This window comes from Coloeus monedula (genome assembly GCF_965178545.1).
Source record: "Coloeus monedula genome assembly, chromosome: 1".
In the NCBI taxonomy this organism is placed as follows: Eukaryota; Metazoa; Chordata; class Aves; order Passeriformes; family Corvidae; genus Coloeus; species Coloeus monedula.
The window spans coordinates 157,314,750-157,339,681 of NC_138781.1; the positions used below are offsets into that span (position 1 = coordinate 157,314,750).

Genomic DNA, 24,932 nt, shown 5'->3' on the forward strand with positions numbered 1-24,932 from the left:
AATTGTCTGTGCTACGGTAATTTAATCATATATATATATACACATACATATATATATATAAGAGTTTAGCTCCTACTTGGAATATGCTTTATCGTCTTTCCAGGTAGCACAAATCCATGTGCCCAGTGGTTCACAGCTGCCAGGTGTTTTGTTTATTGCAAGTACTATTACTGAAAGCATTTTTAGGGTTTTTATAGTCCCACTTACTTGGTGCTGACTTGCTTTTGCCAACTGCTCGTTGGCTGATTCTACATTAGAAGAAGAGGTCTCAATGTTGGCTTCAATGCTATCTGCAAATTAAAAGAATAGAAGATAATTACAGGGTGCAAACCAAAAACAAAGGCTTTACAGCAACAGCAATTCAGCAAATTACTCATGGGCATAAAGAGAGGAGCAGCCCCTTGTTTGTGACCTGTGGTTCTGCAGGGAAGTAGGACCAACACCCATTTTGATGAACATCCAACCCATCAGTCAGAGGCAGGATGACTGACAGCTCTCCATGGGTTCCGTGACAGGATGGAGGTTACCTCTCATCCCATTCCCACTGAAATCGATGGGAAGAGTGACAGGGAATTCAACAAAAAGCAGCTCAAGACTGATAAATTTACTAGATTAAATTATAGAAGGGACATGACACCTGAAATTATCTCGTTATTAGAGTTCAGGGATAAGATTCCTTCCGGTCCATGTGGGTTATTGACCATGCCCGGGTATCTGTTCTTGATCAAATCATCTCAGACAATATCACAGAGAACAAATCCATGGTGTGCAATTCCTCCCACTCTTCAGGAGCTGATCAGATTAAACAAACCACAAGTCAAACTCCTGGACCACATTTCCAAGCTGCAGTGGAGCAGCAACTTGGCTCAGATTGAGGCAAATTGATGGAATCTAAAATTAAGCAAGGAAAATCTCACCCTAAATTGGTTTGTCTGGCACTGGGGGAAGCCTGGAGGAACCACAAGGAATCAAAATGAGACTGGAAAAGAAAGATTATCAGCTACACATCAGAACTGGAAGGTCCCCACTTCCACCAAAAACAAGTATTAACTTTGACTCTTGACTATGCTTAGAAAGCAAGACACCTTTGGTATAAAACCTGCATTAAAAGGGTTTGTTTTTCCAGCAGAAATCTTGGAAATCTTGACCAGTTTGTCCCCCAAGAGATGTGCAGCCAATAATTTCTGGCCACAGTGGAAGAGGAGGTGCTCTTGGTCTGTTTCCAGGAGCATTTGAACACAAAATACACCACACAGTGCATGAACATGATCAGGAGAACTCAACCTCAGGTAGAAACTGGAGAATAATGTTCCAGGGATTTCTCAAATCCTTAATAAAACCAATGGAAATTCTTCAATTAATAGTATTGGGGGTTGGATTAAGACATGCCACAAAAGATTCAAGTAATTTATTCTTTGGTTCTAAAGGAAAGAACAGGAATTAATCTTGCCACTTCTGTGGTGGACAAAGAAATGAGAGTTTGCAGATAATTTGTGGAAAGTGATTGCATTCAGGTTTTGCCATTTTTAAATGGAACTGTGTTAAAGTCTGTTAATGTAATTATGCACTTAAAATAAAATAAATTTTTAAAAAAGCAAAGAAAAGCAAAAAAAAAACCCAAAAATCCACAATCAAAGGAGAAGAAGAGCAAAACCCCAAGGGCCTAATCAATGTAACAGAACTTGCTCATGTATAAAGTTTCTTGGGATCTTAGTGCAGACACCTTTCACTGCTCAACGTCTCTTAAAGGCTGACTGGCCTCAGAAAATTAATCATTTAGGCAGAGAGGAGCTACAGAGGAGAAATGTATTAAATATATCCTTCTAAAACAAGAGTAATCTGTCTGTGCTTCTCCTGGGGAAGAAGGCAATCATAGAAGCTCCTTAATTTAGCTCCCTTAAAAGGCCCTCTGGAGGAACCCAGCGCTTTCTGCTGCCTGCAGGGAGGCCTGAGGAGATTTGCCATCGTTAGATAAAATTAAACACTGTGCACACCCCCTCAGCTCTCCATGGAATGGGAGAACCATACCTTAGGCACTGTTTTTGCAAACAGCATCCAGGTTTTCCCCAGAACAGGTTTTCCCAAGTAAGGATGTGTGCTACCTGTCCTGTATGAGTTGCAGGATGTTACAGAGGGAGGTTGGGCCCTGATGGAACTGTTTCTGCTCACTCATTCTCCCAGTGGGCGAATACCAGCCTTGGAATAAGTAAACCTCCCATTTAAATTCTATTTTTTGAAGCAACGTGTAATCCTGAGGCACAGGGGAAAAACTAAAACAAACGAAAAAAACCCACCAAACCAGCTCTAAAGCTCTAAAATAATGAGACATTAATATGTAAAACAATTTAACTAGAGATTTCTGATGATTAACACAGGAAAGCAAGGAGAGGAAAGAGAATTTGGCTCAAATCACAAAAAAAATAAGCAAAAAGTCAATATGTTACTAAGTCAATGATGAATATGTCACTGACAGGCATTTCAGTGAATGTTTGCTGAACTAGTGGTGGTTCAGGACTCACCTTGGCCACTTTCAGGCTCTTTGCCAAGGTACCTTGCTTGGGGATAGAGAGATAAGGGTGGTAGCATCCTCAGTAGGCTGAAAAAACCTGCTGGAGGGATCTGCCTTTTCCTTTCCTTTTGGCTTTGTGATGAAGGGACAGTGACTTTGTTCCCAAACAGATGAGATAACCCAGCCCTGGGTCTGGAATTTCTCAAAGAAGCTGAATCCCATAACAACTTTCTGCCCTCAGACTCTGATGACAAATTTATTGTACAACTTGAAAACAAAAATCCTAAGGGGATGAGATCGACATTTTGGTAAACTGAGGGACAGGCCTGCACCAAAGCACATGGTGTTTGCAACCAAATACATCAGAGAATTAGGAAAATATTTATAATTTTTCATCTAAAACACAATCTTGCAATAGGAGTTGTGAAGGTGACAGAGCTAGCCAGGTTTTAGATTCAATTTTTTATGATTTTATGACACATTTATCACACGGAGATGAAAATAATGATGACCCCAAGAGGTAGCTTTCAACTATCCAGCTATTTATCTGGGTCCTGAGATCAAGCCCTTCTAATGACCAACAGGAATCTTATATGGGAAATTACTGGAATGACAGTGGCTGGAGTGGGGGTTCTGCCCTAATCTTTCAAGGAATCACTCACATGACCTGAATTTTTACAGCAGCAACAATGGATTGGTTTCACAAGGCAGAATTTCAGCTAAACCACTTTAAAGACAGGAAAGTGAGCTTGTGAATGAGAATTTTTAAATGCTCCCACTTGGCAGTAACCAAAATGGGCCCCTTCAGGTTTTCATAGTATGGTTTTATTTTTAGCACTTTAATAAGCTTAACCCTCTTTTATCGCTACAACTTCTGGCTAAAAATAATCAATACAGCATACTGAGAGGCACAATAAAAAGAAGAAGGGGGGAAAAAAGGGTGTATTTTGGTAATACATAAAGGTTTCTTTCCTAATTAAAAGCCAAGTTTGGAGGGAAATTACTTTCAGCGTGAAAATGAATTTTGCCCATTCGAATTTCCATGTACTTGGAAAGTTTTAAGTGAGTGTCATTCCATGAACAAAAGACCCTCAGGCTTAGTGCAGACAGAACCGTGGATGTTAAAGGGAAGGAAAACTATGACAATTCTTCCAGAGCAAAGTTTAAAATGGCTCAGGGTTAGTAATTTGCAAACTTCAATGTAAACATTGAGTTATAAATCCTGCACATGAGAGGATTTATAAAATAATTGTGCTCATATGTTAAACTCAGGCTAAATGGGTCACACTGGCTTAGATTGGTGCAAGAAAATACAATTTTCAGCTCTGTGACTCATCAGGAGCTGTGGTTATTGCTTCTAAAAAAAGGCAGATAGAACCTACCTTCCTATCTGATTTTAGCAGATCTCTAATTCTTCCACACAACAACACATCACAACCCTCAGAGGTAAGGACTGAGGCACTGAACAAACCAGTCAGCACCATTTTCCAGGCAGGCCTGGAAAGAGTATTTGAAGAACTCTAAAATGTCATAACCAGCTCTTCCTGTTGGTTTTCTTCAGCCAACAGCCCAAACCCCTTGGTCTGAATTAATAAAAGTGGCTACAGGGCAATGGCTGAACACCAGCATAAATTCACAGCACTTTTTCTCCTGAATGATTTATATTGTCCTTGAAATGCATCTTGGAAATGTCAAGCATCTGCTACATATGGATGTGCTGAAAAATGGTACTGCCCGGCCAGAGGTTTGCCATGCCTGCCAGAATACCTCTCCCAGGGATTTAAAATTCAAACATTGTCCTGTGTGTATCTATTGGAAACAACACATCCTGTCAGAGAATAAGGCACCTCCTATCATCTGCTTGGTGCTAAATGGCAGAGTGCAGAAATATTATCACTGTGGCATTTGCAAAGCAATTTACTGCTCTTTCTTACAGAGACAAGTGGCCTCAAATTCCTGATATTTGCCACAGGAGAAGAGTCAGCACGTGAAGAGCGTCCTGAGGGTGCCTGTTCTGGACTCAGTGACCACTGCACACTCTCAGTTACCCATCCAAGGTGTCCTTAATTCCCATATGATGCTCTCAGATGGCCTGGGATAATCAATCCAAGGCTCTAGCTTTAAACCCACAAAATTTGCACATGTGAAGATATTATATCATGGCAACAGACCTGATCAAATTTTTTCCCTATTTCCTTCTTTTTCTGATTAAAAAAAAGTTATTTTGACAACAGGGTTTTTTTCATGAAGTAATTTATGGGTGTGTCAGATTTTTTTATTCCCCAAATAATCTCTGAAAGTAATTTACAGAGCAAAACAGCTCAAATTGCTTTGAATGGGAAGTTCCAGATATTTTCCTGTAGCACACCCTTTCCTTCCATAGAATCAGAGAATTGTGGAATGGTTTGGATTGGAAGGGACCTTAAAGGTCATCTTGTTCCAACCCCCTGCCAAAGGCAGGGACACCTTCCACTACCCCAGGTTGCTCCAAGCCACATCTAACCTGCCCTTGAACACTTCCAGGGATGGGGAGTCCATAACTTCTCTGGGCCACCTTTTCCTTGTGATTTACACTCATTACATTTTTTTTTTTTAAATTCTGTAAGACATCCAAGTTAAAGAAAAATAAAATATGTTTCTTTAAATTTGCAAATAAAAAAAAGAATTAAAGAGCAAAATTATATTTTTTCTGCAAATACATCTAATACATCTCATGAATTGACACAGTTTGGATAAATCCCTTAATTTCATTTGCATGCAACATTTTTCAGAAGTCCACTTCTGTCTATAATTAACACAAAACTCACTTCCCATCACACAGCTGAGTTATCAAGTCCTATTGCTGATGAAAGAAGTTTCTGAGTTTGTCACAGGAATAAATAAGGTTGGTAGGGGTGTGGATTCATAGAAATAAATATATTTTATTTCTGCTTGCTGCCTTGGAAAGATCATATATTTTACCTACCAAGTAAGGTCACTGATATTTACAACTTGCTTGACCTCTTTTGCTTTACATGGCTCTTTTGATTTACTTAAACTTCACCAGTCATGTTTCCCAAACAGTCTGGCAGAGAATTGCACCTCCCAGCAGAAATAAACCACCCACCTGGGCAGCTTCTGCCTTTCTGACATTTACTGCTCAAGTGCAGTGTTATTAGAAACTGCGACCGCGGCAGTTCTAACTAAAAAGCCCAAAAACTGCTCTGGATAAATTGATGTGAGAAGAATCCTACGGGTGGCAATAAACCTTGTGGAAGGAAGAGCCTTGCTTCTTGTACAAAATTAGCTGGCTCATTAACTGTAATTATACCAGCCCAATCACATTATGAGGGTCAAACACAGAAACAAACACAGCAGACAAATCTTTAGGCGTTAGTAAATTTGCAAGTGTGGAGTCGCCCATTATTCTTCTCCTTGTAAGCCAGCATGTGCTGTCTTACCAGCACTGCCAGCATGAGAGCTAAATGTGAGAGTCCTCATGCAAAGGATGACACAAATAATCACATTCACAGAGAGCAGAAAGAGGAGAGAAACACAAAAGCTCATGCAGTTTTTGTGCTGCTTGTTATCTCAAGTAAAATGAGTCGGTCAGAGATCACAGTAGTCCACAACTGGCTCCAACAACTCTGTCGTAGCAGAGGTCACCAAGCAGTGCCTCCTATGACACTGAGCACCTTACAGGCTGCCCAGCCCTGTCCAGAGCTGTTCAGTGGACACCACCACTGCTGCAGTCCAGATAAACAGGGAAAGCAGAGCAGTATAAAACACAACATAGAATCACAGGCTGGTTTGGCTTAGAAGATACCTTAAAGATCATCTCATTCTAACCCTCTGCCATGGGACACCTTCCACTAGACCAGGCTGATCAGAGACCCATCCAACCTGGCCTTGGACACTTCCAGGGGTGGGGCAGCCACAGATTCTCTGGGAAACCTGTGCCAGCGACCCAATGACCATGATTTTCAAATTGTTGCCTACAAGGCAATTAAGAATAATAATACCATACAATTTCAGCAGCTGGGGTGGTTTGCAATAAAGTTTTGTTAGACTTAGGAGAAACACAACTGATGACAAGGCATATACTGAAGGTGAACAAAGAAATGGGAAGTTTCTTGAGAAGTTATAGGGAGTTTTAAGATAGAATTGGGTTGTGAGCTGTAAAACCTGCTTGCAGAGGCACATGGCAGCACAAAGGAGCACATGGTGGCACACAGAGGCTTGTCTCCACCGGACCCTGGGGGGAGGAGGTGTCACACAGAGCCCTATGGAGAAGAGCCTGCCGGGAGCTGACGGGCGGTGAACAGCGAGTGGTCATCCCATAAAAGGACATTGAGAAAGTGTGTTGCTGATGTGGCAACACGGGATAGGTCACGCCATATAAAGAAATACTGTGCCTTAGGAAAGTGTATAAAACCAACTGACTCCTTTGAATAAAGGATTCAGATTCCCTGCCGGTCTGTGTTTGTCATTCAATCGCTGATAGGAAGTGAATGGGAAGTGGAATGCATCGTACATGACTCAGAAACACTCCAGTGTACCCTTCGTGCATGGGCTGTGCTCTGTACTGACACATCATTCTGGGTCCTATCAAGTCGCTGAAAGCCACACAGCCAGGAGAAGATTTTCCAACCCATCAGGAACCAATAAGAACATAAATGTACACGCTCCCATAACAGCCTCCTCTGAGAATCACTTAGGAATCCTAAGCAAATGAGAGACTTTGCCGGCGACATTCAACTGATTGGAGATGTTAAAGCTGTTACATTCAGGTGTTAGGGGACTGTTCTCAAGATGTGCTCATTTTCTGCAGATGTCCCAAGCTGAGACACATAACTCGGGAGGGTTTAGTTAAGGCTCCAGTTGAATGATTTCCCAGCTCAGTTTGCAGTCTGACAGCAGACTCCTGGCTGTGCCATCCAGGCAGGCAGACTGGAGGAGGATGTGCTGACGGGCCCTCTTGACGGCCTTCAGGTCAGAAAGGCAACAAAGTGGACTTGATTTCACAGGAAAAAAACAAAAAAATATTAAAAAAAAACCCCAAAAACAAAACTGAATAAACCTCCCCATATCCCAAAGCTTCCAAAATAAGCAACCTATTTGCATTCTTGCAAGTATCTTTTCCTTTGAAGGAAGTTTATTGCTATTGTTACCATCACTAGGCAATAAGTGACAGTGTGGCACATCAGTGAATGGCAGCATTGCTCAAGGACTGAATACATTGGCCCATCAAGAAGTTCCTCCTGACTGAAGGAAAGCAGCAGCTGCCATGTCTTGACTTCTTTTTTCAGGTCTGTGGGCTCCAGCCTGACAGATACCAGGCAGAAGTGTTTGTTAAGTGAGGAAACATCAACTTCAGATCGCATAAAGAATTTTTTTCACCCAGTTATTTTTAGATATAAAAAGTCCAGACTTCAAGAACCAAGTGAAGTGAAAGCTAAGTAGCACCAAGATCTAAGTCTGGATGAGTATTGGTCTAAAAAGAAAGTCTGAGGAAGTCTTAAGCTTGACACAGTAGGACATTGATCTGTTCTGAGGAGGCCACCAAGTTAATTAGAGGGATGGACCACCCCTCCCTAAGAGGAAAGGCTGAGACAATTGGGACTGGAAAAGAGAAGGGTTTGTGGTGATCTAAATGCAGCCTTCAAGTACCTGAAAGGAGCCTGCAAGAAAGATGGAGAGATTATTTACAAGAGCCTGGAGTGACAGGACAAGGGGGGATGGATTAAAATTAGACTAGAGTAGGTTTAGTAGGAAGAAATTCTTTCCTGTTAGGATGGTGAGACCCTTGCACAGGTTGCCCAGAGAAGCTGTGGCTTTCCCATCCCTGGAAGTGTCCAAGACTAGGTTGGACAGCGCTTGGAGCAATCTGGTCTAGTGGAAGGTGTCCCTGCCCACGGCAGAGGGTTGGAACTGGTTGATCTTTAAGGTCCTTTCCAACTCAAATTGTCCTATGATTCCATGATTCTTTCAGCCAGTGAGATTTGCGCAAAGATAGATTTGTCTACATTTATTCTGGAAAAGAGGTAGAGAACTGGTAAATTCCTTCCTGTGTTTCTGTTCTTGCAATGTTCAAATACGTGGCCACTATGTGAACTTGGGATCTTTTCCCAGTTTAGGGAGTTGGGGAGGTTACAGATACAAAAAACTTGTTTCCAAAACTGCTCAAAAGAGTCAGAAATGTGACACTTTTTAAATTGTAAAATGTTTTCAGAACAATGTGGATCTTTCCTTGTAGCTTTGAGAAATGTGATTGAGCTGTAAACAGTGATAGAAGTGGTGAAAGTTGAAATCGAGCAGTTTAGACCAGGAATGTAGATTTTGGATGTTATTCTGGCATAACTACTAAGGTTACATACACAGGTAGGATGTAAAAAGAGCTCTTCTAAAACACAGGACAGCATTTCCTTTAGCCTCGGGCAAAAAAAATAAGCACTCATTCCTATTCAGGTCAATTTTGTTCTTGGTTACAAGACAAACAGAAGCCTAGAGAAGTGGACAAATGTGCACTTGCTTTTATCAGGTTTCAATACAAATATTTGCATTTGTGTTGTTGACACTTTCTTCAGAGGAACTGAGGATTTAAAAATTCTCTTCTCCCTAACACCAGTCACAAAACTGATTCCATGGAAGTTTGCCTACATATCCCAGTACGACCAAAGTACAAGCTCAGTCATCAAAATAGAGATGTTCAGCGTGAAACACTGGGAATATTTCAGGCTGTTAGGGAACCTACATTTCAGCTGAGTGGACATCTATGAGTATGGAAAGGAGGGACTGTTGCAGCTGCAATCACCTCCAACATAATTTTCTTCTCACAGTGCCAAGCCTTTAATCCTTGAATGCTTTGGCTGCAGAATCCTTCTGCTACCATGACAGTAACGTTTAGTGGAGATGAACCTCTTCTGGCCATCTGGAGATCTTGCCATTTGTCCATCAGATCCCCAAAGTTGTCCTTAATGCATGCCAGGAATAGTTATGGAATAGTTATGCCCTGCTGTGTTGTCCTTCCAACTGGTGCTGAGGTGGTTGAAATCCCCTGTGAGGACCAGAACCTGCAAAGGTGAGGCTGTTCCCGTCTGTCTGTAAAGGGCCTCATCCACTTTGCCTGTCCCCTTTTTAATCCTGACCCATAAAATTTGCACCAGCTTCTCATCCATCTCCAGGCAGCATGCCATGCACTCCAGCTGCTCTCTCACATAAAGGGCAACTCTTCCTCATTTTCCTATCCTATCCTTCCTAAAGAGCCTGTATTCCTCCAAGGCAACACTTCATCACGAGAGCCAACCCACCACATCTCCATGATCCCAACAAAATTGTAGCTCTGCAACTTCACACAGATCTCTTAACTCCTCAGGTTTATTCCCTGTACTTTGTGCATTTAGCACCACAGAATGTTCAGTTCCTGCAGAGGATTTGGGATATTTGTCCATGATGGTGGTGCCTGGTAGGCACTTCCCTGCTCACGTCCAGGTCTGAAGGTGACCCTGCCCACAGCCCATTTTGATGATTTTGGGAACCTTTCCTGCCACATCACCCCGTGTCCTTTTCTCAGCAATCCTGTCCTCTGCTGCCAGGAAGGGACTGCTGGTCACACCCTCCCTCCCCCACCATTACTAAAGTCCTCCTTATGTGGTGGATCCCATCTCTCCCAAGCAGCTGCAAATCTGCAGACAGGGTTCCATTGAACCCAAACCATGTCAGCAACACCAATTCTAGAGCCAATTATTGCTTTGTCCCACTAGTGTCCTTCTCCTTGCTCTCTTTCCCCTCACGAGCAGCCTATGTGATGAAGCTGCACTGGGATGCTTTTGCCAGGAGCTCCTGCAGGATTGTTTTGGGGAGACTGCTGATTCCCAGCTAACCCAGGCCATTGGCTTGTTTTGGTTTCAGAGGCTTGGGCTCACTGATATGGTAATGCACAATTAAATATTTGTATCAAAAAGATGTCAGGACCAGGAACTTGGGCACAGAGTTTGTTTGCAGAAGATATAAAATAACAGAGATATCCTCTCCCAAGTCTGCATTTTATTTCTTTCCTGCATGACAGAAATTGCTCTCTCCCCTAGGGAGCATTATCAAGGTGTTCCTTAAGGAACTGGCTCACATGCCAGAAAAAACTCCTTTTAGGTTTCTGCAAGAAGCACGGGTTACTCTGCCTGTGCCATGCACAGGCCAGACAAACTCTCCCCACAATTCTCCCCAGCTCAGGTGAACCAGAGAGGGGATTTCTCTGGGAGCATTTTGCTGAGGGGCTCATCTCATATTCCCTGGTTTGTGTCTTCCCTGCGTTTCCTAAACAAGTGCACACAGAGCTTTCATTCCATGCATGTCAGAGGAACAGACTTAAAAAAAAAAAATAAAATAAGTGCCAAGAGAGCTGTCTCTTGTCATCATGAAATTATCACTGTGGGGGTTTCAATATCCCTTGCCTCCTGATTCTTCACCTCACTTACTTTTGTGTAATATGAATGTCAAAAGATAAACAGTGGGACCCTTCAGCAATTGGTTGGGAAGATACCTTGACTGGCTGTCAGGATTAAAAGATAGTCAAAAAAACCTGTTAAAAATCTGCTGGAGTGTAAGAGGAAGAAGAAGAAGAAGAACAAAAAAAACCCACAAAAACCTTATGCTGGCTCAAAAACAAAATGTCCTACTTAGTCTAACAGCTTCTCACAGGGAAGTTAATACTGGGATGGCTTCTGTGCATGGGTAACATCTTAAAATAATAAATATTGCCTTAAGAAAAGGAGTTGTGAGGATCTTGAAGCTAGTTGATGTATGTTGTCATGTCCCTCAAGGCATTAGCATCTGATGTGCTTTTAGAGATGAATCAGGCTCCAAAGTTATCCATGTACAAAAATAAGCTTTCAAACCAGCATTAAGGGAAAAAGAAAAAATAAAAAAGAAAAAAGGAAAAGAAGTAGCAAAAAAGAAGAAAATATACTAAAAACTTATTTTAAATATAATTTAGATTTTTTCCTGCCCCTGTGAACCTGAGTGGTGTTTCTCAGAGGGGTGTAGTTCTTGTAAGTGTATCTTATGCTAATAGAAATTTGCAAAGGTATGAACTTGGCAAAGAAATCCAGAATGATTAATAAGCAGAAGAGGAGAGTTTCTGCTTTAAAGGTCTGCATATGGCTTGCTCCTGCTCCCAGGAGCACCAGTGAGAACTCCAGCTGAGCCTTGAGGTGAGAAATAGCCCCACAAACCTTGCTCCTCTGGAGTTTAGGTCCCTCAACGAGCCTTTAGGACTATTAGCTCTCAAATTTGGAGGTAGGCTGTTTCAGAAGTACCACATATTATTATTGTGCATATACAAAATTAGAGACAGAAAAAAAGTCCGACTTTTCTTCATCAGAAAAGAGCAGTGACAAAGACAAAGGTCAGAGGGAGCTGATTTAAAGTGTTTTATTTCTCTTTTCACAAAAAGTGGTGGCTCTCAGTGATGGGGTGCTTCTAAAGATAGGACTAGGGGTTACTCTCATCTCTTTTCCCAGTTTTCTCCACCCAGTTTTTTCCTAGTCATTGGTAGCTGGAGAACAGGAGGAGATCAACTAATAGGCAGAAACTTCAGACTGTATATGAGCACATCTTGATGTCAGGCTTCTGTAAATTTAATTAGACACACCCTGCTATGTGGAATGAAAATTCTATTTGGAAACAAAAAGCTGCTTAATTTTCTCTAGTTTCATCAATACTCATAATAATAATTACCACTACTATTGTTTTTTAATTACAGTTCCAGGTAGAAAGGAAGAATTAGATCCCTTTCCAGTTAATGTTATATATTCTCCATCTTCCTTTTTGCAGTCTAAAGGGAATGGATTCATCTCCCTGTGAATTCTATTTTATGCTAAATATACCAGCAAACTGTCCGTAACATGAGAACCTTATTGCACAGGGCAGCTTGTCAGATCAAAACATCTCTGGATGTACAAAAACTCAAAACACAGGGAAAATAATCACAGCATCAACAAAGGGCTGCTCGTGAGGGACAAGATCACGTTGGAATGGTGGCAGAGGGTAATAAAGCCCATAATTTTCATGTGACACCTACCTATTGTTTCTCCTTGCTCATGCACCATGGAGGCCAGGTCTTTGATGATCTGGTTCACATCCAACATGTCACTCTGAAAAGACAGAAATCCGAACGTTAACGAGGAATGGGGGATATCCAAGTATAAAAGGCATGTTCCACAGTCCAGCCTGGCAAAGAAAAATCCAAACCCAGAAATTTTCATCGGAGTACAAGTAAAAGGGAAAATTGTAATGCTCCCATAGTAAATAAAAAAGTCCCTCAGAGCCATGGTTTGCTGGATCTAAGTCAGCCAGCTGACTCAAGCTTTGTGAGAGGAACAAGTGAAATGATCAGATTTTATGGCTGCTTTTCAGAATTGTGGAGGACTAAGGAAAAACAACAATAAAAACAACAGTGGCAAACCCTTCTCTTTCTAAAAAAGTTATTGGTGACGCAGGCTGTTCCTCCATTCAGACTGTTTTCTCCTACACAGAAAAAGGCCATCTTCAGCACAGCATCCATCTGATGCTATTCATAAACTGATGGAGATACAATCAAAAACTCCCTATTGCTAGGGCAATAAGGAAAGAGCTGTTTCATGAACAGATTCATTTATACGTTTTCAAGTAGTAAAAAAAAAAAAAAAAAAAAAAAAAAAAGCAACTACATTCAGCTCTGAAATTTTCTCTGTGAAAACACAGCAAATTACCCATGAGTTTGTTTCCTTCATTTCTGAACACTCACCATACAAATGAGCAAATGTGAGCATATGTTGACATCATATGACACTGTCTCTCGTAAAAAGAATTAATTTAGCAATAATAGACATAATAATATAGACACTGCTAAATGCATTACCAGTAAGGGAACATTACCAGAGCACAAAAAACAACACTAAAACAGGATGTATTCTTTTTTTCAGCTTTACAAATCAGAGAATCGCAGAAACATTGAAATGGGCAGGAAACTCTGGAAATTATTTAGCCCAACAGCCGTTCTCAGAGCAGACAATTAATGTAGTTTGCTCAGGGCCATGGTTTTGTCTGCCTCCAAGGATGGAGATTCCACAGACTGTCTGGCAAACTGTAAGTCCATGGAACCCTGTGTGTTGTTTGACCATGGCTGGATGCCAGGCACCCACCAAATCTGCTCTCTCACTCCCCTCCACAAGTGGACAGGGGAGGGAAAATATAATGAAGGGTTCATGAGTTGAGAACCTGGAGACCTCCTCCTGCAAATATTACCATGGGCAAAACAGACAGTTATTAATTGAATTTATTACTAACAAAATCAGAGCAGGATAATAAGTTTCTCAGCTGTCTGGACACAATCCTGTGCCATGTGCTCTGCGAAGACTCTGCTGGAACGGAGAGGTTGGACCAGATGACCCCACTGTGGTCCCTTCCAGCCTGACCCACTCTGTGATTCCATGTTCATCCCAAAAGATCCAATTGCTGTCACCACACTTTTTAAAGGACTCCGATTCCCTACTAGGAAGTTTAGAAAATGGTGCAAAACAAATTCATGTCCTCCTACTGAAGTTTGCTATGAGAATATAACTGGCATAACACTTGAACACGTAATGCAATAGAACTGCATCAATTTAAAATGAGGTCTGGGAGTCCCACTGTGAGTGGTAGAATACACCAAATTGTTGAATGACTGAAGATGTAGGAAAAACAAAAGATTGAAAAAGCTGTGAGAAATCATAATAAAGCAAAAAACACTCCCCCCACCAAAGACTCCCCCCACCAAAATGCACTTCATTCCTTCCCTTGTCAAGCATAATGAAGCTTTAATTATGGATGGTATTATTCCTAACTTGTAAATACTGCAGAATATTTTGCAAAACAATGAAGATTAAGTAACTTGAGATTGTACTTGAGCACTGTGTTAGTAAATCATTGCTGGGAAATGAGGAGAAATTAGTGGTGATTTTTGTTTTTTGTAGGGAAGTTTTCTGAGCTTTTTGTGAAAGTATTTCAAAGGAGAAAACTAAAGTTTAGCAAAATGTGGAGAATTGTGATTTAACTTTAATGTGTTGTTCTGCTCTTGTTTAACTGCTTTGCAAAAGATGATGAAGGAAAATACAAACAAAAAAATAATAATACTAAAAAAACCCAGAATGCTGATTTTTCTGTCTTGGCTAAATTGCTACTGACATAATTTTTGGTTTCTGTTCTTTGCAATATAAACACAATCATTTCTGCACTTCAATCTGCTTTATTTTGTTGTACTTCTTTTTCAGCACTTTAAGTGAAGGTGGATTAAAACTCACAAATACATTTTTGCATGTACATTCGGTTAGACAGAGTGTATTGCAATATATTGAATTATACATGGCCTTCACCCACCCCAAGCATTTCCACTGGAATAAAACAGATGATACATTGACTTCTTTTAGGGCCCTTCCCAGCTAATTTAGCCATGAGGAGTTGGGCTGTCTGTGTCCTGATCCCCAGATATTGCATGAGGCAGGGAAGGATGAGAAAGGAAATTCAATGCTGTGTGTGAACGGTGCCAGTTCAGCTTTGCCATTTGTATTCAGGTGCTTGGGAAGAACCAGCCATCTGCAGCTGCAGAGTAGAGATCCTTTCCATAATGTTGCAATAACACTTAAAATTACTGTTTAGCAAATATGCATCAGTGAGAGCCAGCGCTGAGTTGTGAGGCAGGAAACGCTGCGACTACTGCACTTAAGGAAAAGCAAACAGGGGTGAGTTATAAAGCACAGAGAACAAAAAAAATCTGACCTGAAGGAAGAAATCTGTTGAATAATTTAACCTGGCAATGTGAAGTTTCAAAGTCCTTGATATATGTCAGGAAAACAAAGGAAGAAATAGAAGAAAGAAAAATACCCAGAAATAAAGACTTTCCATAATGGAATATACCTTGGAGCTAAGCTCCTGCTCCTTCTTGCCAGGTCTGCTCCATCCCCAAGTACCTCTGAACTTGCCAGGCATCAGAGTTTGTTAGGAAAATCAGATTGCCTTTGGTTTCCCATGTTTGCACACACTTTGCAGAATTCCCAATGAAATACAGCTCCTCATAAATCTCTGACTCCACAGAACCCAGCAGTGCAGCAGCCACCACCATTCCCAAAATTCTGTCTCCCTGCCAGCTAACTAGGCTGGGGCTCCCCGGGTTTTAATTAACACCAGCCTTTCCTGTCTGGAGACAATTCATTCGGTGTATTCTGCAGCAAGAGGGAGACGGGTTTAAACTGTTCCATATAAATCCTCTTTTCTTTTTTCCCCCAAAAGGAGAAATCCGTTGTTCAGATTAGTTGACAGGATTTAATATCATCCATTCTGGAACAAAAAGAATTAAACTAGTCAACAATAAAATGAAATGGCAGTAGCTAAAGATGGCCAAAAAAGCAGAGAAGTGATAGAGAAGAAAACGAGAGATGTGAAAGAATTTGAGGCCCCTAAGTTCCAGAGGATTAACTCTCACTAGGGAAAATTAGTTTGGGAAGTTCTTAACAGAAAGCACTGGGTTAAAAAGGCAGGACTATTTGAGTAATTTAACCTGACTCAACAAGAGAATAATGTCACTGCATAGTACTGAGATTTTGGGAAAAAAATTAAATTTCTAAACCTGACACAAAAATGGTTGGAAATATGATTTTGCAGATAAACCAGAAATTTCAATTTCCCATTTTTTGCTTTAACAAGATAAAGATTTCAGCATTTTTGAAATTAATTTGTGAGCAAGTTGGGTTATAAAACCCAGACATTGTCACCAATGTGAGAACAGTAAGTCCCAGCAGCCCATTTCCCCACGTAATGAGCATTACTGAAGTTTTTCCAAGACAGCAAAGAAGCAAACCTCTTCTCTCTTCCACTCTCATGCTTCGTGGGGTGAAGATTTACTCGCACTGAAAACTTCCAACATAACCCTGCCTTTAATGATTTCCTAAGAACACTGCTGTATTCCAGCCATGGGAATGGTGTTAAATAAACCAGAGAGGGGAGCATGCTCTCCTCAGAAGGACACAGAATAAATCTGTGTAGTCAATAATTCCTCTCTCACATAGAGCCAGATCCCAGCCTCCTCTATCAGTGTCAGCTCAGGTCCTCAAGGGAAGAGTCACACTAATTTCTAGGAATGTTTGCCTTAGGTTTGTATAAAAATGGGATCAAAAGTCTCAGTGGTCTATCCTATTTAGCATATGTGCTTTTGTATTTACTCACAAATCAGCCACTCATTTTTTTAAAGGACTATAAATTAGCATTTAAATTAATTGCTGCCTCAATATTCAGGAGCTGCTGAATTTTTACAAGCGAGGTGACATTCTGACCCATCATCTACTCTGCAGCAAGCAACCAGGACAACTATAAAATAAACCTCAAGGAGATCCTGAAAGATGTCCTATAAGGCCCAGGTGTGTATTTCTGCACATGGAAGCACTCCAAAACACAATAAAGCAAAACAAAACCCTTGTGCTTGTTATCTTTGGGGGAAAGAATAAAGAAACAAGAAAAAAAACCCAACCAACAGCTCTTTGTAGTGTCTGTCATGTTTTACCAAAGAGATGCTGAGATGTTTCTCGTGTGTTGTCCCATCTGCAACACCCGTGGGGCATCTCCCGTGGTCCACCATGTATGGACATGGAAAGACAAATCAGAGCATGGTGTTTGTCTGTCCTCATTCCTTTCTGAGAGACAGGGGAAGGAAAGGAAAAGGAAAAAATAATATAAAATGTGAGCAAGCTTCTGATGCAAGATGGGCAGAAACTAATTCTTGCTGCAACAGCCTTTCAACAAATATTTTCCTCTTGTCTATGGGTGGGGAGAAAAAAATGACATTCAATAAATCAATCTGATTCAGCCTAAGCAACAACAGACCAGCAGAAAATTGTTTTGAGGGCAGAAACTATCCAGAACAGCAATTACAGACTGAGTTAGATCTCCTCTGGGACTCAACAACAGCCAGAGTGTGGAGTTTCTCTCTCTCTCTCTTGCCTGTGTGCATTTCCTTTCTCTTTTGCTATCTTAGAGGTCTGTGTCATCTCAGGGAGTGTAGAACTGTGTTGCATAATTAAAGCAGGCATGCTGAGCTTTGGGATGCAAGTCCAGCACCTACCTGGGGACACCAGCTCAAGAAACACAACAGGAAGGGGGTTCCTGTCCACCAAAAGCCAAATGGGGAGGCTGTGGGAGGTGAGATGCCTGGAGCTCATCAGACAGAGCCGAGGCCATTGCAGAGGGCACCTCACCAGGGATAAGTACAGAGATCCTGCACGCTGCCAACTGCTCTTTTATTCATTCTGCCCCTGGCTGGATGCCACGTGCCCACCAAAGCTGCTCCGTCACTCCCCTCCTCAGCTGGACAGGAGAGAGAAAATGCAAGAAAAGGCTCGTGGGGTGAGATAAGGACAGGAAGAGATCAGCCATCAGTAACTGTCATGGGCAAAATAGACTTGATTTGAGGACATCATTTTCCTTTATTACCAGTGAAAATCAGAGGAGGGTAATGAAAAGTAAAACTAAATCTTAAAACACTTCTCCCCAGCCTTCCCTTCTTCCTGGACTTAACTTCACCCCCAAGTTCACTCCCTCCTCCACTGCTGTGGCACAGGGGAATAGGGAATGAGGGCTGTGGTCAGTTCATCACACATTTCTTCCTTCTCCCTTAATTCCCAGCTCCATTGTGGGGTCCCTCTCATGGCAGACTATCCCCCACAAACTGCTCTAACGTGGGTCCTTCCCATGGGTGCAGTTTTTAATGTGGGTCCCCCACAGGGTCACAAATCCTTCCAACTGTATCATCATGGAATCAGAATCATAAAATCACAGAATGGTTTGGGTTGAAGGAAACTTAAAGATCATCCAATCCCATCCCCTGCCATGGCCAAGGACACCTTCCACTATCCCAGGTTGCTCCAAGCCCCATCCAACTTGGCCTTGGACACTTCCAGGGATGGGGCAGCTACAGCTTCTCTGGGCACCCTGTGCCAGGGCCTCACCACCCTCACAGGGAAGAATTCCTTCCTAATATCCAATCTAAACGTGCCTTCTGCTGGTTTAAAGTCATTCTCCCTTGTCAGGCTTGTCTAAGGGAAATATAATAATACAAACATAGAAAGAGGTAGCTTGTCCTTTTTTAAAACCCTTTGGATCTGGAAATAGGAGATGTGTTAATGGAGGAGGTCATCAATAATTATGCTTTTTGAGTCAAAATCCTCACTTTATATTTGGGAAATATAATAAAGCATCAAAGATCACATAAAGCATTCTTTTTACCGACTTTGATTCTGATCTTCAAATTAATTAACACCCCAAATTTCATTTAAATTCTTCAGTTTGTAAAGGTGAATTCCTGTATGTACGTGCATGTCAGTATTTATACAGGCACATAAGCACATGTATTCTCATGTACCACAAACACTTCCACCTGTATAAACAGCCACTGGATATAGAGAGACAACTAATAATTTTAAGATTAACTTGCCCTGAACATACACCAGGTGTTAAATGCACATTTGAGGCTTAGCAGATTGCAGAGATATAAACACAGCCTATTTCTGTCTACAGTAGCAGAAAACATACCTTAAATCTCAGGCTTCATTTTCCTGGCTAAACACTCTGGTGTAAAATAAGCATGAACACTGATATGATCTGATAACAGGCAAGTAAACAAAAAATAAAAGAAAAGAAAAATTTGTTTGCCTTGCTTAGTTTTAACCCAAAAAAAAAAAAAAAAAAAGCTGTGTTGATTCCATTTTGTCTTCAAGTTAATGCTGTGATAGCTTTGATATCAGGGAGAGCAAGAGTAATGTGAGTAGGAATGGGTCACTTCAGAAAACTGAGATATGACAGTTGTGTCAGAATCATAAAGTCACAGAATAATTTAGTTTGGGTTTGAAGGGACCTTAAAGATCATCCAGTTCCAACCCCTGCCATGGGCAGGGACACCTTCTGTCACTGTTGTCCCCAGGGATGGCGAGAAAGGACACAAGTCCAGGATAGGGTTCAAAGGCCAGAAATGGCTATATTTAATTATATAATTCAGCTTTTACAGCTTTATTCGCAAGGGTGGCATAAAACCATTGGATGTTTGACCATCCGCCTCCCAGAGGGATTGGCTGAAAGGCATAACACCCATTTTCAAAATATTTTTCCCAGTGAACCAAAACATTCCACTATGTTCTCACAACAGCCCTGCAGGTGTGAGATAGTTAGTTAGTTTACAGAACTGTCTTCCACTGTTTCTCAGCTAAAGCATGAGAAAGGAAAACTTCACAAAATGCTTCAGCAGCTGGAAAATTCCTCTGCTCCTTCTTTTTAGCATCCACAACCTTCCACTACCCCAGGTTGCTCCAAGCCCCATCCAGGACACTTCCAGGGATGAGGCAGCCACAGATTCTCTGGACAACCTGTGCCAGGGCCTCACCACCCTCACAGCCAGGAATTTCTTCCTAATATCTAATACAAACATGCCCTCTGTCAGTTTAAAGCCTTTCCCCCTTGTCCCATCACTGCATGCCCATGCAAAAAATCCCTCTCGAGCTTTCTTGTAGCCTCCTTCAGGTAGGTCACCACCAGGTCACTCCAGAACCTTTTCTTCTCCAGGCTTAACTATCCCAACTCTCTCAGTCTTTCCTCATACGAGACATTTTCCATCCCTCTAATCATCTTTGTGATCCTCCTCTGGATCTGTTCCAACAGGTTGATCTCCTTCCCGTGCTGAGGACTCCAGAGCTGGAATCAGTGCTCCAGATCGGGTTTCACAAGGGTGAAGAAGAGGGACAGAGGGATGTGGATAACAAAGGAATTATGCTACAAATTCGAGGTGCAGGGCAAATGGAGAAAGTTTCAAAAATCATCCATGATGGAGAAGAGCATGTGAATTTACATGTTTTGCAGTGCCCTGCCCTTCTTTCAGCCCCACCACTCTCCTCTTCCACCAGACACTCATAAAGTCCACAAAGAGTGAAAGAGGAAGGGAGATCCACAAACTAAGGAAATGAAGAGGGAAGTGATTTCGTTACTCTCCAGAGTGACCACCAGCTCTGCTCTCCAAATGGGAATGTGCTGCAATTTTATTTCTCTTTACTGAATGTCTGATGTTCCTGTACCTTGTTAGCACAGCTGGAACATGACTCTGGGATGTTACAATGCATATTTGTAATCAACAACCCTGAGCAACCAGATCCATGGCAGTGGAGTTGGACCAGGGTGATCTTTAAGGTCCCAACCCACAGCAGTCTATGATCCTATGTTTTATTTTCTCATGGTTGCAAAAGAAAGTTTCTGCACCCATACTACAAATCCAAACTTTTGCTCTCCTACAGCCAAGTTTCTATCTGCTTTACCACCAAAGAAAGATTAATATCCTTGCTTTTCCAGCAAACCCTTGGGCTGGATATGAAAGAGACTCACAGATCAGAAATATTGCTTCTGTTTTCTGATATGCTAGGAAGGTTTTTGTGGGATTTTCTGCCTTCTCACCTGTTCCAGCTCCCTGGAGTTGAATTAAGGAGTCCATTCTGAGTTAATTCATGTATGTATATAGGCTAATCAAATGGCACAAAAGTAATTGCATGAAAGACCCCAGGTGAGCAGAGATAATGAAGTGCCTGACATTGTGGCCTTTGTAGACCAGGAATAAAAACACTCAGTGAAGATGAAGGTTCTCCCAATAGAGGATATCCATTTGTATTTCAAATATATGTTGTAGCTTAGGGTTTGTGAAATTTGCTGGCCTGACACTCCAAAAGCAAAAAATTAAATGGAATACAAAAGGTAAACATAAAAGCCATGCAAACCAGAGCAGAATTGTCCACCACAGTAATCCAGAGCCTTGCCCAAGAAAAGGCTTTTATTAGTAACAGATCCTTTCTTTTCTGCAAGAGCTGGGCAATAACCACAGTGATTTGATGCAATTGTCACCGAGTGCTTCATGTGGTAGGTACCTGTCCAACAGGAACTATTTGTCTGCATTGCACATTTATCTTGCTCTCCAACAGCTCTATGGAGCCATTGGTCTCTACAGCAGCAAACTACAAAAAGTGAGATATATGAGTTCTTACAGCAACCTATGAAAAAAAAGTTATTATTTTTTTATATGCAATAAGAATGCTTGTTGGGGACACTTAGTCTTTTTAAAATAAAATAAAATAAAATGCATTTAATATTTACAGCTACAGTTTTTTGCAGCTGCTCAGAAGAAGGTATCCTGAGTACCAAATCACCAAAGATATGGAAATCCATAAGCAACTCCAAACTCAGTTTGTTCCACACTGACGTTTCCTTTAGCATCTCCTGCTTCCTGCCCCAGGCTGCAACGGATGAACTAATAGCAGTGGTGAGGGAAGTATTTGTAATCTATCACCCTGACTGATACCAGCCCCAGGAAAGGCAGTTTATTGCAGGTGGTATGTTATCTTCAAAAATAGAAACCATGCAAAGATTATGACAAAAACTTCAACACTTTCTACACTTTGTTTGCAGCACTATTAATTCTCCACTCTGGATTTATTTCCATGAGGGTCATGCAGCCAGAAAAAAATACAAAGGAGGAATTCATTTTCTTTTTAGGAGTGTTCTGGGAAGCCAAGCAATTAGAGCAATTTTAAGCTGTCATGTATTATCAATTGCTGCTCAGTTATTTTACTTAAATAAAATACTGATTGCAGAGTCTGATCTGCAGCTATCAACAGAGTGATTCATTTAGGTGCACTATTTATTCTTGACAAATTAAAAAAGAACATCTAACTTTAACTGAAAGGAGAAAGACAAAGGGACAAGGGAAATACGCAGCATTTTTTTACAATTCACTGCTATGCTGCCAATTCTCTGTTTAGAAATGGCTGAAACTGCTGTGCCCTGTACAGAGTTTGGAGACAACTCAGTCCTTATAAATGGAGTTCATGGGTTTGGTGCAAGAGAAGAAGGAAGTTGCAATCTCTTACAGAGGTCACTGAAGGTTGGAATCATAAAATCAAAGAAGGGTTTGGGCTGGAAGGGACCTTTAAGATCATCTGGTTCCAACCTCCTGCCATGGACAGGGCACCTTCCACTAGACCAGGCTAATCGAAGCGCAGTCCAGCCTGACCTTGAGCACCTCCATGGAAGGAGCCTTCGCAACTTCTCTGGACAACCTCTTCCAGTGCCTCACCACTCTTGAAGGAAGGAATTTCCTCCTAATATGTAAACTAAACCTACCCTCCTTCAGCTCAAGGCCACTTCCCCTTGTCCTGTCACTCCATCCCTTGTCCGAAGTCCCTCTCCAGCTCTCTCAGAGACCCTTTAGGCACTGGAAGGGGCTCTAAGCTCTCCCTGGAATCTTCTCTTCCACAGGCTGAACACCCCCAGCTCTCCCAGCCTGTCTCCATGGCAGAGGTGCTTCAGCCCTTTGATCAGCTTAGTGGCCTCCTCTGGACTTGTTTGAAGAGGTCAACATCTCTCTTGTGTTGGGGGTCCCATAGCTCCAGGTGGGGTCTCTCAAGAGGAGAGCTTAGTGGCCTCTTTCTTCAGGAGACTGAAGAGGCACAGCCAAAAAAAGTGGCATGGCTGTCCAGGCCACCAGCTCCATGAGTAACTCCATATCCAAGGTCTGCCCAAAGTTCACCTTCTCCTCAATGGTGCAAACTGGGCAAAAAGAAGATACATGTTCCATGCAATTAAAAAACCCTCTCTGCTTTACATTTCCGTGTGCATTCCAAAGCCAAATGCTACGGTCATTGTAGGCTCTTCCAGATTTTGGCTCTGTGGACTGCAGGCAATGCTGCTGACAATTTTCTTACGTATTTTTAGTCAACAGTGCAGATTACCTAAAAGGCACAAATGCTGAGTAAAGGTGTCTGAGGAAAAATTAATTACAACTGTAGCTAAAAGGCTCAGAAAAGAAAGGTTGATGGGTACCACCTCCTGCAAGCTGACTCTTCCAAACAGCCTCACATGGTTTTATTCTCCATTCTATACACAAGAGACTGTCCATTTTAAAAATATCCATTATATCTAAAATGATTCATCTCATTGTTCAAAGATTTTTTTCTTAATATTTAATTTATTTCTCTCTGTCCTTAGTTACTACTTGGTAATTTTTTACTACCTTCAACCTTAATATTTTAAATTGTTCTACCCTTTTTTCAATGCTATTACACATCAAGTATTTCTACACAGTCATCATGGCTCAACTAATCACTGCTGCACTTTCTGAGCCTGCAATTGGTAAATTCCTGTAATCTCTCTTCATAAATTATACTTAATACTTCTTCCTCATTTATTTCCTTCTGGATCACCTCCAAAATTCTAATAGAAAAAGGAGGCCAAAATGCTCTCATTTCTCACACACCTTCTTATCATATAAAAGGTGCCAACGTTTAAGGCAGACACTAAAGGCTGTGTGACAGTTCACTTTATTTTCCAACTGTCTGTGCTCAGTATCCATTTGAAAATTTCCAATTGCTGGTTAAAACTATCCAACAGGTCCAGTGGCACAGCTTCTTTAGTTGGCTCACTCACTAGCTGTGTCAGGAGTTTATCTTCTACACACTTCAGGAACATCCTGGACTGTTTCCTCTTTGCTGTGTTGTATTTCCAGCAGACATCTGGTTAAATTGAATTCACCCATGGGAACAAAGGCCCAGCGATCATGAGACTTCTCCCAGATACTTCTAGAACAATTTATCCATGTCTTCATCCTGGCTGGGTGCTCTGTAACAAACTCCCACCAGGATATCTGGCCTTCCCCAAGATTCTGACCCATAAACACTCAGCCCTATTGACACAGGGGTTACCCCACTGCCTCTCCTCCCTTGTCTGTCCCTTCTGAAGAGTTTACAGCCATCCATTGCAGCACTCTGGTTGTGTGAGTCATCCCACGCTGTTTCCAATCACAGTTTTCCAGTGGCACAATGGCTTCTAGCTCCTCCTGTTTGTTGCTCATGCTGTGGGCATTGGAGCTCTCATGTTTGCAGAAACAGTACAATAACAGCTGGTGTCTTCCACCCCAAACCCAGAAATCTCATGTTCATTCTCACATCAAAATTGTGAATTGCAGTTCCATCCAGTAATTAAAATTACAGGTCTGAACAACAAGCAGCTTGCTCTCCGATCAAAGGAGGTATTATTCAAGCAATTAATCATTCATTTCATTTTGACAGTTTTGCTTATGTGTCAATGGCAGATGGGGAAGATGCTCTCACAGAACAAAGTCTGGGTCATTTTGATCTCTAGAGGAAGGAGGCATTATTTATAGTGTAGGGTTGTAGGGGGAAATTATATGTTGATGTCTTCTACATTTACTGCTCAGCAATTTACCCTGGCTCCCTTCAGAATCAATGGGGAGCCAACACTGGGATTGTGGAGCTCAGATTAAGGGTTAGGTATTTTCAAACTGTCTAGGACTCATAAATTCTAAGGTGAAATTTTTAGAGAAATATTGAGACAACCT

General features: G+C 41.6%; 1 protein-coding gene across 4 annotated transcripts in view; it reads right to left on the reverse strand.

Moving 5' to 3' along the window:
- TSNARE1 (t-SNARE domain containing 1) overlaps positions 1 to 24,932 on the reverse strand; it is a 461,526-nt gene that overhangs the window by 175,337 nt on the left and 261,257 nt on the right. For all 4 annotated transcript variants that reach the window (XM_082283165.1, XM_082283162.1, XM_082283164.1 and 1 more), the window contains exons 11-12: positions 12,567 to 12,639; positions 208 to 290 (exon numbers count right to left, since the gene is read on the reverse strand). In XM_082283165.1, the coding sequence (XP_082139291.1) occupies positions 208 to 290; positions 12,567 to 12,639 (156 nt within the window). The remainder of the gene's footprint in view (positions 1 to 207; positions 291 to 12,566; positions 12,640 to 24,932) is intronic.